Source organism: Sylvia atricapilla, chromosome 20 (assembly GCF_009819655.1).
Source record: "Sylvia atricapilla isolate bSylAtr1 chromosome 20, bSylAtr1.pri, whole genome shotgun sequence".
NCBI lineage: Eukaryota > Metazoa > Chordata > Aves > Passeriformes > Sylviidae > Sylvia > Sylvia atricapilla.
Genome location: NC_089159.1, coordinates 396636 through 416827, shown reverse-complemented (window position 1 = coordinate 416827; position 20192 = coordinate 396636). Strand labels below are relative to the sequence as shown.

Genomic DNA, 20192 nt, shown 5'->3' with positions numbered 1-20192 from the left:
CCACTTTGTACTTAACATGGAGAGGGCTGGGTCATATCTGGGGAAAGCCTGTCCAGGGCCACACAGATCTTGTCCTGCCTCTGCTCCAGGCAGGTGGTGGCCATCTGGAAGCAGGAACGTATCTCCATAGCCCACGGGAGAGCAGGGCCAGGAGCAAACCGGCCAAACAAAAGAACTGGCGACAGTGTTCAGCCAGATGAGAACCTGCACCCTGAGCAGGTTCTCTGCCATGGCTTCTCCAAACCCTCCATTCCTCATAATTCCCTGCCCTATTTTCTGTGTGATGCTGAAGGATGAAGAATCACATGTGCAGCACCTCAGGAGCATTTCAGAGCCACCTTCCCAGCAGCCATGGGGTATTTCAGTGTCATTTTCTCTGATCTCCTTGCAAGTCCTCCTGTCTTTTGGATTTGCTGTCAAAGGTGAGGGATTGTGCCACAATAGCACTACAGACCTGGCTGCAGCCTTGGATTTTGCAGAGCCGATCTTCTGCCTTGGTAGTTTATTTTCCACTCGCATTCCTCCCTGTCTCAGTTTTGCAGGAACATTAATTTCTCCCCGGCTGAGAGGCTGGAGAAGCTGAGCTCATCAAAGGACAGTGAGCCAGGGCCATCAGAGCTACTGAGCTGATTATTCTTCTCCTGGAATAGCTGGGTTTGTGTTCCTGGGATTCGTAATGGTGCTTCCACAGAGGGTTTAAAGATAGAGAGGACCTGGTTTTGTGAGACTCCAATTTTAGCTGCATCTCATTTTAAACACCCAGTCAGGAGCATATTAAGAGCTGGCAAGTGGTCAGAGGGTGTGCAGGAGAGAATGCCCGGGGAAATGCAGAGAAACAGCAAATGTATAGTGACTGCTCTCCTGAATATTCCTTCAATATCTTCCAATTCATGGCTCCAGCACTCCTCATGCTGGAGGCAGGATTTTTGAAGTTAATAGCCTTGGATGGATTTTTTCTTCCGTGAATTTGTTACATGGGGTGATAAAAATCAGATAAATGAGGAAATCACACAAATAAGGGCAAGTAGTAGGCTGAAAGATGGATGGGCAGCAGGAGAAAATGCTGACTGATGGAAAGGGGAGTTGGCAGCACACAGGACTGTGAGGAAGTGCCCTAAAGGCAAAGGCACAACAGTGATGTTTGTGTCTGAAACCAGAACCAGTGCAAAATGCAGGAAGGAAGCAGGACAAGCACAGTGAGACACATTGCCTGTCAGAGGAGTGGCAGGATAACCAAGCTTCATCCCAGGCATGTCTCTTACTTCTCCCGTACCTTTGGCAGCACCGTCCCTATTCCCTGGGTGGGGATGTGCTGGCTGCTGGCTGTGCCGGCAGCAACAGCGCTGGGGCTGGCTCTGCTCAATGACCGAACAGGAGGTGAGGCTATTTTTGTCTTGCTTTTGACATGCAGTGAGGGCACTGCAGAAAAGCAGACTATGGAAAATAACTTTGTCCTGTGAGGTGGCTGGTCCCCTTAAAACTGTCTGGAAGAGGAGAAAATAGATTGGCAATGACAGGCTTCATTTCCAAGTGAAGAGGATTGAGGAACTAATTACTAAAGTCAAGTGGAACGAACAGCTGAAGGGCTTTGACATGGTGAAGGCTTGGGGACAATGATTTTGAATGAAGGAGAGGTGGTGGATTTACTGTATCCAAGATAGCAGGAGAGCTGTTTTGGCTTCACCTGAGAAATCACTGTGCAAGGTGTCTGCAGAGGGTGATTGTGTTCAGAGGTGGCTCCTGCAAGGCAAACCCAGGAACTAGGCCCTGGATCAGCAGCAGATGGAGAAGTCAGGGCATCTTGAAATTTTCAGTGGTTTATACACCTTCAAATTGTGTGTGGTTTCTACACGCTGAAATTAGGTTTGTTTTGAAATCAGCTGTGTGCCCACCTATTTCCAAAAGCTACCTGAGACCTCCTGCTCATGGGGCCACCTGGTAAATTCCTCCTCCCTGTCTGGCTTTTAGCAGGGATTTCAAACCAAGGCTGGGTTTAGACTTTGGCTGTTCCCTGGGGCTGGCTGGGGGAGCACTGGGCTGGTGGGTGCCAGGCTGTGCCACGGTGCCAGCACAGCCCCAGCCGCATTGCAGAGCACAGCTGCAGGCAGTACTTGGCTGATTTACTGTCCCCCAATGGCCTCCTGCAAGTTTCCTGCCGGACTTTAAGGACTGTGCTGGATGCTGGGTGCTCCAGAGGGATTTTGCCTGCATGACCCATTTAGGAGCCTGTCTGGGCACTTCTCCCTGCAAAAGCCACTGCAGCTCTCCAGTGCATTTGAAGTTTTCAGGTGAAAAAGCAGCAATTTTCTGGCAACTGCCATGCTGAGGCTTTTCTTTACTGTTTTCAGTGCATCTTGGAGAAACTTTGAGCTCTACCTGCCAAAAGAGATGACAGATGATGCTGATACCCCTGTAACAGAGGCTTTAAAGCCATGTGCTTGCCACTCTCTGCCCTCAGCATCCCTGCTGTTCTGCTCCTGCCTTCTCATTTTAGAAACTTTCCCTGTGGCAAAATACCATGTGACTTGCGTTAATTTTTAGGTTAATTTTTTAGTGGCCAAGGATGCTCCTGATCTGAGGAATGTGGCTGCCTGGAGACCCTCTCTGCTGCCCCAATGGCATCAGCTCTGCCTCAGCTCATGGAAAACCTCCCTGACCGAGGAATGTATTTGGATTCCAGCTCCTGCTGACACTTCTGTATGTCTTCATCTGTATGAGTCACTTTAGGGGGAGGCTCTGTGTCTCTTCTCCCTAACAATTTCTTCCAGCTCCCCATGAAAAGCACCATGGGAGCCCTGAGTGCAGCCAGCACCAAGGCTGCGCTGTGCAGCAAGGGATCCTTAAGGAAATGCAGAGCGGTTGATAAATTAAAAGCCATTTCATTATAGGAAATGAATGTTTAATGAGCATGGGATGACGTCTAGACAGCCCTTTGGTTCCAGGCTCTCCGTGGTCTTGGAGGAGGGCTTAGCTGATGCAGCCAGCAGTGGCTCGGGGCCAACAGGAAGGTTTGGCAAAGCTTTTGTGGCAGTGAGGTCCCCCTGTGGGACAGACAGCCTGGCACAGCAAGGATCTCCTGCCTCCACATCTTCTTGCTGCTGCTGTCCCTTGTGCCTCTCTGGGCAAAGCCCCAAGGAGCTGTGGCCACAGAGGGACGTGCTGGCACAGGGGAGGCTTGGCCCCATGCCTGGCCCCAGCCTGGAGCACACAGCCACACTCTCCTGCTACATGGCACCTTGCCTAAGGAGGCTGCAACATCCACAGAATGGGAATGGACATGCCAGCCTTTGCCATGTCATGGGCTCTGGAGTCATGACACGAAAGCTGGGTGATCTGGGGACAGCCTGGCATGGTGGGAGTGAGGGGTTATAAGCCTTTGCATCCTGCTTGGATGAAACTATTTATGGCTACAGAAATGGGGTTTCAAATGCAGAAATTTGAATGTAGGTCCCCAAACTATTTCTATGCCATGCTGGAGGTGCTGATTGTCCCCTACTGAAACCCAATGCTGCTGATGTCATAAGTCCTGGCTGGCTGGTGGGGGGGACAGGAGCACATCTGATCCTCCTCAAAAGCTCTCCTGCTCCCATCCTAGTGCAGAGGCTACTGGCTCACTGTGCTCACCCTGTCTCACGGCAACTATAGACAAGAATTTTGAGGCCTCTTGGCAGTGGCAAGGAGATGGAAATAATGCACTTTTACTTCATCGCAGGGCTGCTTGCTTGGCTCTGGGGGTGGCAGCAGGGGAAGAGCCTTAGGTGCTGACATGCACAGCACAAGAGATGCTGGTAGGACCCCTCTCTCCATGAACCTACCCTGCTTTGTCCCCTTTTGTCACCTGCAGTGTCCTCTATGTGGATTCCCAGGCTGAAGAAGTGCTTTGCTGTTCCTGGAGCTGGTGATGGAGAAAATAGTCTCTGGGACATCTCGCTGTCTCTGTAAAGCTGCAGGGATGGGACTGATGCTGCAGGAGCTGGTACTGGACACAGAGCTATGCACATGGCTACCAGGGGAGCTTCTTCGCATCCCTGGGATGCCGGGTTCAGAGATTTCCTTTGTTCCTGGGCCTCCTCTGACCATCTCTTGGAGCAGCCCTAAGGTTTTGGATAGCAGGAGAGGGCACTCAGGTTCTGCAGTGTGATGTCCCCAGGAACAGTGGCCTGGAATGCCTAAGAGGGAAAAAAAAATACAAAGATGTATTCTTGCTGTCCAACGTGTGGATAGCAGTACACTCTCCTTCTATGAGGCATTTCACTCCAACTTTCACAAACTGTGGGATTTCTATGGGGAGGGTGGACATCTACAAACCACTCTGCCAAAAGCCTGTCAGCTCGTGGCATGTCATATCCTTGTGTCTCAAGGGGTTGATGGGACTAGGGACACCATGTGAGGCTGATGGGAAGGGCTGGGTGTCATCTGATTTTTTGTTGTTGTTTTCAACCTCCTTCAGCTGTGTTTTCCCTCCCTGCTTTGTCAGGGCATTTCCGCACAGGTGTGAGAGGTTGGGAGAGCCATGGGCATGGCACCACACTGGGGAATTCAGTGGGTGGGGACTTTGTGGCACTGGTCTCCTGCTCTAGCTCTACAATGGACACAATGGAGAAACAAAAATTGTTCAAAAGTGTAATGAGTTTTAGCCAGTCTCAGACCTCCTAGAGCTGAACTCTTGTCTGAGCTCTTGCTACTCAGAAAGCTTGGGCAGCATTCCTTTGTGAGTGTGGGATGTTTCCCTTGTAGCTTTGGCTGGAAAACTGCAGAGCAGAGCTGTGCACACTGGGAAGGTCACGGCCTTTCTGTGGAGACTTGCTGGGCTCTGGGAGCGGGTCCTGCAGGACCTGCCTGGCTGCTGGGAAAACATGTGGCTGGATCTTCCTGAGGCACTGACATATGGCAGCTGTGAAGCAACAGATCAGCTCCAAGCTTTGCTAACGCCCAGAAATCCTTGCTGGGAGCCGGCTCTGGTAGCGAGCCTGCGGTGAGCTGCTCTCGGCAGGAAGCAGCAACCGCAAAACTCTATATACAGCTCCCAGCAGAGCTGCTGCTGCTGCTTTTGAGGTGGCAAAATGAGCGTGGTGTTTGCAAAGAATCTTGCATGTCACCTTCTTCTGGAGCCAAGGCTGACACAGAGAGGAAGACCTGGGGTCTGGCTCCTGCACACTCTCCTGTGCTGGTCTTGGGAAGAGGCCAAGGAGTTCTGGTTGCCTCGGAAGCCATGTGGTGCTGGAGGCCACTGGGTTCCTTAGCCATGGGGAGCAGTGCACATGTCTGGGGTGCCAGGGGATGTATTCTGCCTGCCTGAGTCCTGCTGGCTCTGCCTGTGTTTTGCCTGAGCCAGTTTGGATGGTGCCATGGCTCAGGACAACACAAGGGTCTGGGCTTTTTCCCTGGGTGGAAGTTTAAAGAATTCTTAAAGCTATGGAGATGGCAGCTGTCACCCTCAGGGTGGCCTCAAAGGCCATTTGTCCCCCAGTGGACATGTCCTCCTTGCCTCCTCCTGAAATCAGCCCCCATATCCCACCCTGTGCCACCAGCACCCTGACCCTGGAGCCACTGGCACAGCCAGGCCGGGCTCACCACGGGACTGGGACTGGTGTGAGGCTGTGGCCCCTCTGCCACTGCCCCTGGTGAATTCCTGTGGTCCTGCAGGACCTGCAGTCCCTGTCACAGGCAGGTGAAGCCCTGCCTTGCCTCTCTGTGCTGTTTTGCAGAGTGGGGCTGACTACAGCTTCCTTGTGAGCCAGAACACAAAGCTCCTGAGTGCACTGGAGGACCTGCGGCACCGCTGCTCCAACCTGGCCGAGGAGAACAGCTTGCTGGTGAGCAGGAGATGCTGTTGTGGGATGCTCTGTGGAGAGGGAGTCCTGGACATAGAGAGCTGCTGTCTGCTGCCAACTCTTAGAGATTACAGAATCACAGAACATGCTGAGTGGGAAGGCGCCTACAAGAATGATTGAGTCCAACTTCTGGCCCTGCAGAGAACCATCCCCAAGAGTCACACCATGAGCAGGACTGTTGTCCAAATGCTTCTTGAATTCATGGGATAATCTGGGCAGGGTCAGAGGACAAAGGAGGTCTGGGTGTTTTGGGTCCCCTGGATCTCTTCATGCTGCAGCCGTCAGCTGGATCTGGACCCTTCCCCTCAGGGCTGGGCAGGGGAGGGGAAGTCGCTCTTGTTTCCTCTGGAAAAGCAGAAACACTGATTCACTCAGCCTTGGCTCTGGGTGACAGTGCAGCACTGCCCCCTGCTCCCATGACAGCGCAGCACCAAGATCCTCCCCAGCTGCACCCCAAGGCCAAGCCAGGCTGCCACAGCCTGGACCATCTGCCTTCTGCCCCCTCCCTCATCCCTGACTCCCCAGGTGGACAGCCAGGACTCTCAGGTAAGAGGGGATATTCCCCTCCGGCATACTCCCTGAAGAGCATCAGCCCTGCAGTGTCGGGGGTGCTGCCCAGCCACAGATTTGATTGCTCAGCATTTCAGATTTATATAACCCCATCCAAAACACATATTTTAGATAATTTTCTTACACTAAAAGCATAAATTCAGCATGACATGCACCCTGAGGGGTTATCCCTTATCAGTTACCTAGATTTTAGTGAAGCACAAGCCTGTGTGTCAAATTTGACTCTCAAAAATCAGCCTCAGCCTTCCAGCGCAGGCACCCATGGTGCACTCTCATAGGGGCAAGGAGGGAAATAATTGTGAGGATCAGTTGACATGACGTTTCTGCTGATGTGAAAAGACGGCACAACACAGCTGGCTTCGACCTTGGGAGAAGGAGCCATTGGCAAGTGGCAGCTTATTGGAACAGACAGATAAAAAATAAATGGGAGTAAGAGCAAACAGAATCAATAGGAAGAAAAAGGAAATTTGCTTTGCAAATATCATAAAGTCCTTTGTCTCCTTCTCCTGCTCATGCTTTGGTGTCAGGACAGGAAGGACACACAGATAAGCTTGCTGTGGTGGTGCAGTACAAATCCTCAGGGATATGTTGAGTCCTGTAATCCTGGGGAAATAAACTGGGAGGACTCTGGAAGAGAAAGCCCAAAGGGTGGGTGGATACCCTGATGCTGGAGACATGTTGAGTCCTAGCAGAGCCTCCAACAGGGATGTTGTGGATGGAGAGGAGCCATGTGGGATGGTCTGGGGTGGGGTGAGGGACATCTCATGGGGACCGAGAGGTCACATTAACAAAAATACCAGGAAAACACAGATTTCAGGGACTGAAAAGGCAACAGAGATTGGGATAGTTCTAGGAGAATGGGCCAAGCCCTGGCTGGGAAAAGGCCTGTGTGCCCTACATAGGTCAGGCTGAAGCAGGGATGTTGGCTTCTGAGCAAAGACTTCACCTGCAACTTCTGCTTCTGCTCTCCAGCGCAGGAGCTGCTTCCCCCAGACAGAAGAGAAGGTGAAGCACCTGAAGAGGAAGAACGCAGAACTGGCAGTGATTGCCAAGCGCCTGGAGGAGAGAGCCCGGAAGCTCCAGGAGGCAAACCTCCGAGTGGTGGGTGCCAGGACCTGGGGAGCTGGGCTGGGAGAGCATTTCACCACCAGAACCTTTGGCTTTCTGCTTCCATTGAGCTAGAAAGACCTTTCCTTTCACTTTTTCTTAAACCTACAGCAAACATGCTTTGCATGTCATAGCAGAGTAAGAATCACCAATCCCAGCCATCGCCAGCTTCTCTACTCCTCTTGGAGGATGGTTTGAGGGATCTCTTCCAGCTTGGTTTCTTACTGTAAGGTCATAGTTTAAAATAATTAACTCAGCTTTCTTTGGGCAAGCCATGAAAATAATTCATCTGACTTCATCAAGAAGAAACAGGAAGGATTTGAATAAGGAAAGGAGTACAGTGAAGCAAAACAGGAAGGGGTGAGAGGCAGCTCTGTCCCATCCACACCTCGCTGGAAATGCTGCACAAGCCACAGGACTTCTGCTTTTTCCAACCCAACAGCAGCTTGTTGTGAGCACTGGACTGTGTGACATGGTGCAGCAGCAGTGGGAGGCGGCTGTAGGGTATGGCATCCTGGCACAACTTTCTGAAGAAAAGCAGGGATTGTGATGGGGAATTCAAGTCATTTAGGATAGAAAGGAGGAAGTGAAAGCTGTGCTGGAGAGAAAGTAGGGGGATTTCCTGGCCCTGCTGCCCTCTCTTATACCCAGGCACTGTGTTGCCCCACTGTCACAGGGTTTTTGTACTTGGAAGGCAACAGATGGACTTGTCAGATACTATGTTAAGAGAAACCATTTGACATACTATGCAGACCCTCCAGCACATACACAAATACTGTTTTATTTGTTTCCCAGTGGAACTTTGGGGTGGAGACTGTTTAGGACCTGTGCAAGTCCTGGAGAACTGACTTGCTGGGCTCCTGTGCTGGCCCAGATGTCCTGACAGCAGCAAATGCTGGGATGGCTGACCCTTGTGGAGGGTGGGCAGGAAGTAGGACCAGAGAAGGGGCCTTGAGAAGCCAGGGTTAATTTGACACCAAGTCCCTCCAGTGCTTGGTACCCAGGTCCTGCGGAGCCAGGGCCACACAGCTTCTGCATGTGCATGAGATGCTTGGGAAGACCTGGGGAAGAAAACTTTGCACAGAGGAATCAGTGTGCCTGATCTGGCAGAAGAGGATCCCCTTCCCAGATTGTCAGGCTTTGTGCAGATGAAAATAGCTGGGCAGAGAGAGGTAGAGTTAGATAAACGCAGGGACTGGATATATCCTCACTGCCCATAGGGCTGGGGTGAACAGAGGGTTTGAGCTGCCCCTTCATCCAAGTCTGTGGTGCTGGTACCCAGTGGGAGAGCCAACTCCAGGGATGGGGACACGCCAGGGACACTGTGCCAAGCAGCCTCAGCTCCTATCTGGGCAGAGCCTGTACTCAGCCAGCTGCCTGTCCCTGCCTGCCCTACTCCCCCTAAGCACACTGCCATCCCCACCTTATGCCTTCCTCCTCTCAGGGAACCCGTGAACTCAAACTGATTTTCCTCTAGTCCTGCTTTTCTCCCAGTCCTCCTTGGCTGTGCTGGCCCGGGCTGGGCTCTCCTTAGCCTCTGCCTTTCCCTCTTATCTTCTGCCCATCCATACTGAAGCTCTATCCAGCTAGAAACCCATGGAATGTCCATTTCTCTTCCTGGTTTGGCCACCTCTATCCTTGATCCCATGCTCTAGTTGATCCCATGCTCATCTTTCCTTCCATTCTCCCCTCCTCTCTGCTGCCTTCTGTCTTTTTTACCTCATCTTGGTTTTCTCTCCTTCCCTCCCCACTTCTGTGCTGCCTGCAGCCCCTGTGCCAGCTGTACCTATTGAGTACCTTGTCCTTCCCACCTCTTCTTTGGGCCACTTTTCCATGTAGCCTTTCCTCTTCTACTTTTCTATAGGTCTGTCCTGCTCCTCTGTCTGTCTGTCCTTTTGGGCCAGACTGGTTTTTTTTGACAGTGCTCCCTGTGCTTGGTGATGGGGTGGTGGTTATTGAACACCCAAGGGTGGTGGAGTGGTGTTAAGGAACACCAAAGGGTGATTGGGTGGTGGTTATTGAACACCAAGGGGTGATGGAGTAGTGGTTATCACACACAAACACACCTCACTGCTCTCTGGTGTAGGTAGCTGCTCCAGTGCCTCCGAAGGGCTCCAGCCTCGAACTGTGCAAAAAAGCATTTGCCCGCCAGCGTGCGAAGGACCTGACAGAACAAGCCAATGCTCTCCTGGCAAAAGACAAGCAAATTGAAGCTCTGCAGCAGGAATGCCGGGAACTGCAGGCTAAACTCTTGGCAGGGAAGGTGAGACACTTTTTGGGACATCACTCTGGGGCTGGGTACAAGCACGATAGCTGAGATGGAAACCAGGCTCTGGGAAATGGTGTGAGGGGAATTAGTCTCAAGTGGAGGCTGAAAATAGGGGAGGGGATTTGATGTGTGAGCTGAATGGGGACATTTTGGGGAGTATGCGGCAGAGACTGTCCAGATCTCTCTAGAAGACTGTGTTGGGGGACACCCTGCTTGTCCTTCAAATCCAGTTCCTGGATTTGAGCTGCCATTTCCAGCAGTGACTTAAACTCCTTCCCTGAAAACCCCCAAGAAGCACAGGGTAACTTTTACAGACACAGGGTAACTTTCCAAAGGGCTGAGCTGCAAGCAAGATGTAGAAGCAGGGCCTTCTTTTAAAGTGTTTCTTTGCGAAGCCAACCAGCACATTCCAAACCTGTCTAGATCCCAAGCCTTGAGCTGCAGCTTTTCGAGGAGGCACAGCCACCATGTGACTGAGGAGTCACAAGCCACCAAGAGACTTGTGATAACTTAGTGCCTCCTAACGTGTGATAACACGTTTATGACGAAGGTTACAAATGACCAGGCAGGGCTGGATGTTCATGAAACCATCCCCAGTGCTGGTGTCTGCTCCTGGGCTGGTGATCTCCCCACTACTGCATTTCCCTCAGTACCAGCACAGGCCATGCCAATATGAATGGTGGGATAAAGTGGCAATTCAGGTCATCCTGAGATCTAGGACTGGTCAGATGTGTCGCTCCTGCAAAGCTCTTCTCTGTGATGGCTCTGAAAGGAGCCTCTGCAGACAGCTGGGGCTGGATAAGATGGTTCCCACTCCAGGTGACTAAAGCAACCTGTCCTGGGCATCTCAGTTGCATCTTTGAATCCCAAACTAGATGCTTGCAGTTTAGGTCAGTTCAAATCTCCAGAGGACCTCAGTAACCCTTGGGCCCATGCTGGTTTCTCCCTGTTTGGCTAATGCAAATGTGGTCAAGTGCCACCCTACCTCCCTGCTCCCGGCTGAGCTGAACCACTTGCACTTCTACCTGTCCTACTCATGTGGTATTTAGGTGACAAATACTTCCTCGCTGAAAACAGCTTTATTTTTGTCCCTGAGCTCCCCATATGTTCAGTTTAACTACAGGTTTGAAGGTGGATTCTCAGTCTTTCCCTAATGTAGATCTAGTCAGGATTAGTACAGTGGGGTGTTATTTGGTGTTTGTACAGAACTGCCCCATTGATCTTTCCTGGCATTAAACCACAGGACAAATTTATCCAGGTCTTTCTGTGCTCCACAGTGCCAGCAAGAAGTTTCCTTCCCATTCCTTTGATTTCTCACTGCAGGCCTCCACAGAAAGGGGAACAGACCCTTTCCAAAGCACTCTGATTTTCCTAGCCGAGTGTGCTGGGCAACCTGAACCTGCTAGGGACAGGAGAGTGACAGATTGCAAAGGAATGTGACAGAAGTGGGTGAGCAAGATTCATTCCTGCCCAAGAAAAAGCACATGGGTACCAACCCCCAGGGCTGACAAATTCAATCACTGCCTTCCTAGGCTGACCTGGGTGACCACCCTGTCCCAGAAGGTGACCCTGTCTGGGGCACCAGCAACTGCAACATTGGTGCCTGAGCAGGGAATCCACAGAAAAGAGAGCAATATAGATAATTCTGTCTGATCTTGTTTTTTCCCCATTTCTCTTCCAAGCAAACCGCTCATTAAATTTTCATTTCCAGCTACTTAAAATTCCAAATTCCCCTAATCTGTCTGCAGCATGCAAAATGCATTATGCCAATGAGGGGTGTTTTATGCAGAGATATGATGTGCACACTCAGAGTTTGTAACCAAATCAATTTTAATCTTGGGTATTTAAATCAGTAGAAATTTTTCAGTAGCTATGAAATGGATCCATTCAGTTTCCTTGCAGTAGCAGGACTCACAGCCTGCACCCTGGGCTGCAAATACATTGCCCTTGTTTTGCAAAACTAGGGCTCTTAGAATGGAATAAAATAATTTCCTGACATCATACTCCAGTGATCTGCTTCCAACCAAACCACAGCTACAGCTAAATCCAGGCCGCAATTTTTTGCAGCATAGATTCTTGGAAGTGGAGGACTGGGGGCAACAGCTGTAGGGGATGGGTATAATAGAAAGTAAGGGGAGGACTGAGCTTTTTTCCTACTCCCTTGTTCCCCCAGCCTCCAGAGGCTGGCTGTTGGGAATTGCTGCTTTTTTGTGGTGGGGGAAGGGAGATTTTATACATAGCCCCAGCCAATTTTGTTCAAAGAACTACTACCCTGATAGCCTGAAAACGGGTCTGGCACAGAGAGGGTCCAGCTGCTCACTTCTTGAATCTGTAATCAGTTCCCATTAATGGTGCCTCAGTTTCCCCCTTGCAGCATGAGAGTTACCATGGTTTTCCCCACAAATTGCATTTATAAAGCACACACTATTTTTAGGGCAAATAAGAAGCAAACAGGGAAGCAGATTAAATTTATCCTGTATACCAATTATGTCTTGAATTCTCTGATGTAGCAGCTTTCCAGGGGAATGAAAAATGTCTCCTCCAGCAGCAGATTTTTAAAGACAGGTTTTCATAACCTGATCATGTACATATGGACATGCTGGTACGTGTTTCTTCAGCTTCCTGAAATCCGGAAACCTTTGAAGAATCAAACAAGCTGGTGACATATTCTCCTCGGTTTTGTGAGAGTCAGATTGTGCTGGTTTTTTTCAAAAGCTGCTGTGTTTGGGTTGTGAGTGGATGGGAGTGACCCCTTGTGCTATAGATAGGTGTCCATCACACATACTGTCTTGAGAGGAGAGAAATTCCTAAAAGAATGTTAGGAAACCAGATATTGTCCTGAGGAAGAACTGACCAAATCCCAGATGTTCTTCATTCCTTGCCAGCACCCACACGAAAGAGTAAAGGAAACAGATAACTCTGGTTTGGTTGGGCTGTGAAATGATATCCTACCACGCTCCCTGCTGGCATGTGCTGAGATGGCGCATGCTTGGAAAAGCCCGGTACATCATGCTGGGAGAGCTGCAGGACCATTACAGGCTGGGCTTTAACTTCTCGAGGAATAATGTATTTGCATAAAGGATATAAAGTGAGTTTTGAGGCTTTGGAGACCCAGGAACCAGCCATGCGTGTGTGCCACACTACCTGGGTTTTCCTCTTTTTGAGTTTGCATATTAAATGTGACGTATTCCACCTTTTGGAGCTTGTCACTGCCATGGTGCCATGGTTGGTTTCCCACAGGACGACCCTCGCTGCCTGAACGTCATTGAGTTTGACCGCCTGCTGCGGGAATCCCAGCAAGAGGTGCTACGGCTCCAGAGGCAGATTGCACTCAAGAATTTCAAGGAGTGCCTGCGTTCCTCCAAAATGAGCTCAGGAAGTGCCATGCCCAGTGCTGCCATGCATCTGGGACCAACAAATTCCTGCCTCAAACGTGCATCTCGACCAAAGGAGCCCTTGGGAGACCCAGCGCTGGGAGGGAGAGCTCGCAGGGAGGTGAGACAAGTGGGTCAGCGATCGGAAAGTTTGGCTATTTAATGACTTAGTTAATTGCTGTTCTTAGAGAACTTCACTTGGAGAAGGTGAGGGCTGTGGTTCACATCCGCTGCAAATAGGCACAGCGCTGGTTTCCAAAGGGACGGATTCTAGCACCAGGTCTCAGGGTGAGGAGGGATGTGGATGCTGCTGGTAGCCCACACCAGCACAGGGACACCGAGCCGTGCCAGGAGTTCAGTCCTGTTCGTTTTCTCTAGCACAGGGCTCCCGTGCTGTGTTTATCCACCTAGGAAACCAGGTAATGTTTCTTCTTCAGTTTGGATTGGAGGGATCTTAAAAGTGCATCTCATTCCACTCTCTTCTGACAAGGGCAGAGATATCTTCCACTATCCCAGGCTGCTCCAAGCCCTAATGTCCAAGCTGGCCTTGGACACTTTCTGGGATGGGGCAGCCACAGCTTTTCTGAGAAACTTGTGCCAGGGCCTCCCCACCCTCCGAGCCGGGAATTGCTTCCCAATCTCCCACCCAGCCCTGCCCTCTGGCAGTGGGAAGCCATTCCCTGTGTCCTGTCCCTCCAGCCCTTGTCCCCAGCCCCTCTCCAGCTCTCCTGGAGCCCCTTTAGGCCCTGAAGGGGCTCTGAGCTCTCCCTGGAGCCTTCTCCTCTCCAGGTGAACACCCCCAGCTCTCCAGTCTGGCTCCAGAGCAGAGGTGCTCCAGCCCTCAGAGCAGCTCCCAGGCTCCTTTGGACTCCGTCCAACATCAGTCCCCCCCCAGCTGGAGGCAGCTCCAGGGGGCGTCACCAGAGCAAAGGGGCAGAATTCGCCCTCGCCCGGTGTCGCTGGGGCCCTGTCCGGGGCCGCCGCGCCCCGAGCCGCCAGCGCTCCGCCGCCCCTCCGCCCGCAGTGGTTCAGGCCGAGAGATCCGGGACCGCCTCAGGGCACCGCCCCCCGCCGCGGCCGCGCAGCCGCCAGCTTAGGCCGGGCCGGGGGCGCCGGGGCTGCGCTGGGCCGGGGCTGGGCCGCGGGGCCTCGGACGGGGCCGCGCCGCCGCCAGGTAAGGCCGGGCTGTGCCGGGCGCCGCCCGAGGCCCTGCCGGGGAGCAGCTGCGCCGAGCGCGGCGGGTCAAGCCGCGGCCTCCGCGGGGTCGGGCCGCGGCCGCCGCTGTTTCCCCCCCGGGGCGGAGGGGCAGGGATCTCCGAGGCGCGGGCTCGGAAGGATTTGGCTTCTAGGGGCTCTGCCGGTTTCTTGCCGTGTTTTCAGTGTGATAGAATCCCATAACCCCCCGTGGGAGATCGGGCTGCGGATCTTCCCCCCACCTTCCTTCCAGCTGCTCTCGTTTATTTCCCCCCGGCTCTTACAGCAGATGTATTTAATATTTATTCCTTGTGTGCCTCCTCCAAGTCACTCCTGGATTTATAAACCCCTCCTGCCTTTTTTTTTTTTTTTCCTTTTTGTTTCATTCCAGTCTCTTCCATTATTCAGTGTTCATCATCTTTGTCTCCCTCCTTTGTGTGTTTTCTCTGTCAGTTTTGTGTTGGGGAAGCAGCGTGGAGCAGCATCCCGGACGCTGTGGCATTGATTTATGTGATAGCACAATGAAGTTTCCTCTTTCTTTCCCAAAAGATCTCTTTACCTTTTTGTCTAAGCACTTTTTATTAAACCATCATTAGTCTCTGTAATCACTCAGTGTCACGAGGCCGTCATCACTGTTTGTCTCTGCTCCATCAGTACTTGCAGTTCTGCTCCCTCTTTCAGCCCTCTCATTTTTACTGAATATATATACCCAAGAGAAAACCCTCACTCGCCCCGTGGTGGCTCAGTGTCTACAGACGCCTGTTAAAGGACTGCAGCTGAATGTCTTCTGAGCGCCCAAGCAGGTTCCTACTGGGTCTCCTCACCCACTTACTTGCTGACATCTTAAAAAACCTTTATTGATCTGTGAATATGTTTCCCCTTGCCAGAATGTAAGTTTGTTTGGGTATTTTTTAAAGTATTTGCTTTTTATGCAGTTTCTATCAGTTTGCTCAGAACTGGTGTCAAATGTACTTTGTTTGTCTTTCTACAGATGTCTACTGGAATATGCTTAAAACTCTGGAATGCTCTTGAAGCATGGCATTTGCCATCTACCAGGTGTTATGTATTAAGGCAGTGTTGGAGAAGTGACTTGCTGCACGTATTGATTCAGTTCCCAGTGAAGTGAGGGATTCAGTTCATGCCAAAGGGGTTTTTGAGCCCTGGAGTGAATATTATGTAATCTTGGTGGTTTGTTACTGTTTATTTTCTTGGCTTCTATAGTTCGTATAAACAGTCCTGTTTCAGAGAGGTTCTCAGCATTGTTCTACATAGTTTGAGATTTCTGCCCCCATTTCCTCCCCCTAGGTTCTGCTGTGATGACGAGGGATGCACAGATGTTTTTTTTTTCCCTCTGCCTTGCCCTTACCTTCCTTGAATGACCCTTCCATACCTTGATTTCCACCTGATCCTGCAGGTTCTGTCAGACAAGACTGCTTTTCTCATGCATGTGCTTTTTTTCTCTAACTCAGGAGAGTCTGTCCTCACTGCCAGAAGATTTTCTGGCTGACAGGTCAGCAAGGCTAAATCTGACAGCACTGGTGAAGGAAGGAGGCTGTTGCTGGTCCCTTGGGTGAACCCTGTACCATGGAGCACCCCAGGCTGGAGCCCCAGGAGCAGCTGAGGAAGCTGGAAAGGGGCTCAGCCTGGAGAAAAGGAGGCTCAGGGGGGACCTTGTGGCTCTGCACAATTCCCTGACAGGAGGGGACAGCCGGGGGGGTCGGGCTGTGCTCCAGGGAACAGGGACAGGAGGAGAGGGAACGGCCTCAGACTGGGCCAGGGGAGCCTCAGGGTGGACATCAGGAAGAATTTCTCAATGGAAAGGGTGGTCAGGACTTGGTGGGGCTGCCCAGGGAGGTTTGGTGTCCAAGGAAGGCCCAGATGTGGCACTCAGTGCTCTGGGCTGGGGACCAGGTGGGGATCGAGCACAGCTGGGACTGGATGGGCTTGGAGGTCTTTTCCAAGCACAGTGATTCCGGGATTCTCTGAAATACCAGTTTGAAACTTGGTATGAGCAAGGTGATTGAAAAACAAAAAAGTCTCAGAAACATTTCCACAGGGCTATCCCACAGTTAAATATAGGTTTCACAGCAGACCTGAAAGCTTCCAAGCCCTGGGACCCTTGAGGTGCTGTGGGTTGGGTGGAGGATCCCGAGATTTCCATGTGCTGATTGGTGCTCAGACTGTCGGACTCTGGAGGGAACTTTATTCCATGGATGATGGGGAATGAGATTCACATGGGAGGTGATTTCAGAATTTTGTTTGTAGCAAAAAATGAGACATTCTTGGTAGCTTGGTCTTGAATGTGAGCTCTTGGAGCTCTCAGGCTTTCAGCAGAAGAGCATGAGTATAGATGCAGATAAACCCCATGTCTTTCAAGGCAAAAATAGGTTAAAAATCGCATCCTAGATATAGTGCTTAGAACTGCCCTAATGACTAGCTGAACAGGGAGCTCAGACCTCATCCCATGGAACCCTCAGCACTCGAGGTGTTCACAGTGAAATGAGGAATCCCATGTCAGAGGAGAGGTCACCTGAGGGCTACGGGTGAGATGGATTCATCAAGTCCTACTGCTTCCTCACAGTACAGGTTTGCTTTGGTGATCTTAAACATCTGTCCCCAAAATCTGCTCATCAAAAATAAATTTAATGCTTTAAGTCTTATCAAGGCCCTTTTTCTTCTGTATGTCTCAGTCCTTGCCTCGCAGTCAGGGCTTATTCTGGGCAGACCGTGTCAAATATCAGGCAAGAGCAAAAATTCAGAAGATTAAGGTGTGTTTGTCTGTGACCCAAATGCAAAGGCATTTTGTTGGAAACTTGTGTTCAAATGCGTATAAAAAGTGTCTCCTTTCATCTGGTTTGGTGGTGGCACATAAGCCATTGACACTGCTGCCATTTCAGCCCTTACCAGCTGCCAGCAGAGGTGGGATGCTGCATTTGTTGGTAGTGTTTGTCTGCTCTTCCCTGCACTTAGATTCTGACATCTTCTCTTTCTGCCCTTTGTGGGCTGTGTTCTCCCTTCACCTCTGTGTGTCGCTTTGGGAAGGGCCGTGAAAGATGTTGCTGCTGGCTCTCATTGAGCCATTAGGTGAGGCACAAATGGGAGCTTGGATCTGAGAGCTTCCAGGAGCCCACAGTTGCTCAGGGGGTGCTTCAGTCAAGCTGGGCTAGTTGGCACTGGGGTCCAGGAGATTCCCAGCACAGAGATCCCTGGCAAGTATCCATCTTTCTCCATGTCAAGTGGTGCAGCTCAGAGATCAGGAGTTTGCTGTGGAGCACTGCTTTCTTGGGTGGTACTGCCAGGAAAGTCCCTTTTCCCTTAGTGTGCTCTGTAGTCTCAGGATGTCCCTGAGTTCTCTGGCATCTCTTCTACTTTCAGGTGGAAGCAGGTGTGCAACCACTGGGAACTGCCTCTGAAGGACATGAAAATTTTCCTCCCAAAAATGCAGTAACAAACCAGGAGAGCAGCAAACAGATACAGCAGCTGGTGAGTTGTGAACCTGGTTTGAGGGAAGGAGTGTGCTACTTTCACTGGGCGTTTCACATGTGCAATCCAGGTAGAGATTTTGGGAACTTAAGTCTTTTTAGGTGTAGCTGCTCTGCAAAAGTGGGAAGCTCTGGGAATTGATGGGAAAACACAGGCCATCTGCATGCAGAGTTTTGCTGGGTGTCAGCTCCAGGTGCTGGACTGGCAGGGGAATACGTCACGCTCAAATGAGAGGCAAACTTGCTAGTAGGTTCTGTGTTGTGTTTGGTTTGGACTTATTTGAACTGGGGAAAATGTGGATGAGGAATGTGTCTCTTGTGGATTATTCCACCAATTAAGACAGTGCGCAGGAAGGTTTAGCAGCTCCTGTTGATCTGAGGGGTAGTGAGTGGCTGCAGATCAAGAACATGTCTGTGCTCTGTTAGGTGTCACTGGAATTAGAATAGGAGCTAAAATAGCACAGCTGGTGTTTAAACATGAAAATTTTATACAACTCTGTTGTTTTGTCCCCCACACCTTGTCCTTTACTGTTCTGTATAAATAGGAGCAATTCATGCATGTGGGAGCAGAACTGAAGGCTTTCTGTTTCCACACTGAAGGCTTGGGGAAGAGAAGAATATCTGGTTGTTTTTTTTTTTCCCTGACTTCTAGAAAAATCTCCCTTGGTTTCTCCATTGTTTAAGTTTATCACAAAGAGATTTTTGTAAGAAAATAAAAATAACTAATGCAGCACCAGGTCTGACAGGCTGGGCTTGAATTTCATATGTTTTGTAAGAGTGTAGCCTTGCTGATCTACTTCTGCTTGTTTCGTGCAGGAAGTTGAACTCAAGAAAAAGCGCAAAAAATGTGAAAACCTTGAGCATGAAGTGAGGAAAAAGCATAAAAGATGCAAAGAACTAGTAAGTGTTCTTGTTGCCTACTGTTATGAACATAATGGGAGAATAGAGGCTAAGCTGTTGTGTGCCTCTTTTGGTTTCTCTTCAGTTCATCTTAATAAGGAGTCACCAGTGTTTCTGTTTATTTGAACAGTTTCACAGATTTGGGGCTCCAGCCCTTAAGAGTGGGGCTGTTTATTTAGTCTTTCGGTTACATGTGGGCTCAGTACAGCAATACAAGTCACTGGATGAAATTCTGTGGCTTTTGCTAATTTGGAGAGATACTTAACCATTTTCACAGGCACTCCAGAAAGGTATTGAAATAGTAATAACACCATCCCACTGCCATTTTCTTGTGCTTCTTGTTGGCTGTTTAATTCCAGGGAGGTTTTGCAGCTCATAGCAGAGCATGTGGGTTTCTCCCTTCTTTTTTGGCTTTGCTTTGCTCAAGAGATCGCAGGCTGATTTGGCTTGGAAGAGACCTTAAAGGTCATCCAGGTCCAACCCCATGATTCAGCTCAGGGCTGGGTTCTGTTTGAGCAGTGCTGCTCACTGTTGCTTGCCCAGCCCTCAAGCAGCATCCCACCAGCATCCTGCACCATCAGGAAACAGGAGCAGCGGAGCTGCTCTGCACGATAATCTGGGGGAATTAGACAGAGGGCCTTGGTGTAATTCCTGCTCTTTCTGGACAGGAGATCCAGCTGCAGGAGGTGCAGAGTGAAAATGCACGACTGGCCGAAGAAAACTTGCAGCTGAATGAGAAGGCTGGGTGGGCAGGACAGGTAAAAGGAGTGTCTTTGTGAGGTTGGCAGCATCGGCTTCTGCAAAACTCTACTGAGAAGAACATGCTGTCTCAAGTTTCCAGCTCAGTAATGGTCGTGTGCTGTTTTGGGCTTCTGTTCCCAGCTTCTTCTCTGGACAAATGTAGTGCACAAGAGTTAGAAAGTCATTTGTTAGTCCCATGTGCTAATTTGCCACCATGCATAGGGCTTCCTACATATTAAGTAACTGCTATACGTGGAAATGTTTGTTTTTGCTTGTGTTGCTGGTAGTTGCCAAGCCGTAGTGCACCCTGGAACCAAAAATTCCTTGTGGTAAGTAGAGGAGGCAAAGATGATTTCAGCAGGGTATTGAATTTTCTGTCCTGTTCTCTGTGTTTAATCCTACTATGTAGGATTAAAAATGCTTACAGATCTTGTGCTTGGTTTTTTTATCTCTTCATTATGTAGCCTGTTCCTATCCCAGTCTCTTCCTCCTTGCAAAAGAGAAGGGGAGATGAATCTAGGGAGAGAAGCAGTGCACAAATAAAGTGTTACACATTGAGGCCTGATACAAATGCTCATTTATTTGCTTTAAGTGAAAACCTGAGTGAGAAGAGGGTCCTAATTTTCGTGTCATTGCCAACAGAAAGCACAGAAATAAACTTGGTCTCCGTGGTTTTTACAAGGAACACCTATGGCTGCTTGTGCTCACTGAAAATCCTTTC

At 50.3% G+C, this 20192-nt stretch overlaps 1 protein-coding gene across 1 annotated transcript in view; it reads left to right on the top strand.

Moving 5' to 3' along the window:
- The window catches only part of TSPOAP1 (TSPO associated protein 1), a 64530-nt gene that overhangs the window by 4795 nt on the left and 39543 nt on the right, over positions 1 to 20192 (top strand). Inside the window, exons 2-8 of the mRNA XM_066333103.1 lie at positions 5709 to 5816; positions 7377 to 7505; positions 9598 to 9774; positions 13021 to 13275; positions 17724 to 17831; positions 18647 to 18730; positions 19399 to 19488. Coding sequence (XP_066189200.1) covers positions 5709 to 5816; positions 7377 to 7505; positions 9598 to 9774; positions 13021 to 13275; positions 17724 to 17831; positions 18647 to 18730; positions 19399 to 19488 — 951 coding nt within the window. The remainder of the gene's footprint in view (positions 1 to 5708; positions 5817 to 7376; positions 7506 to 9597; positions 9775 to 13020; positions 13276 to 17723; positions 17832 to 18646; positions 18731 to 19398; positions 19489 to 20192) is intronic.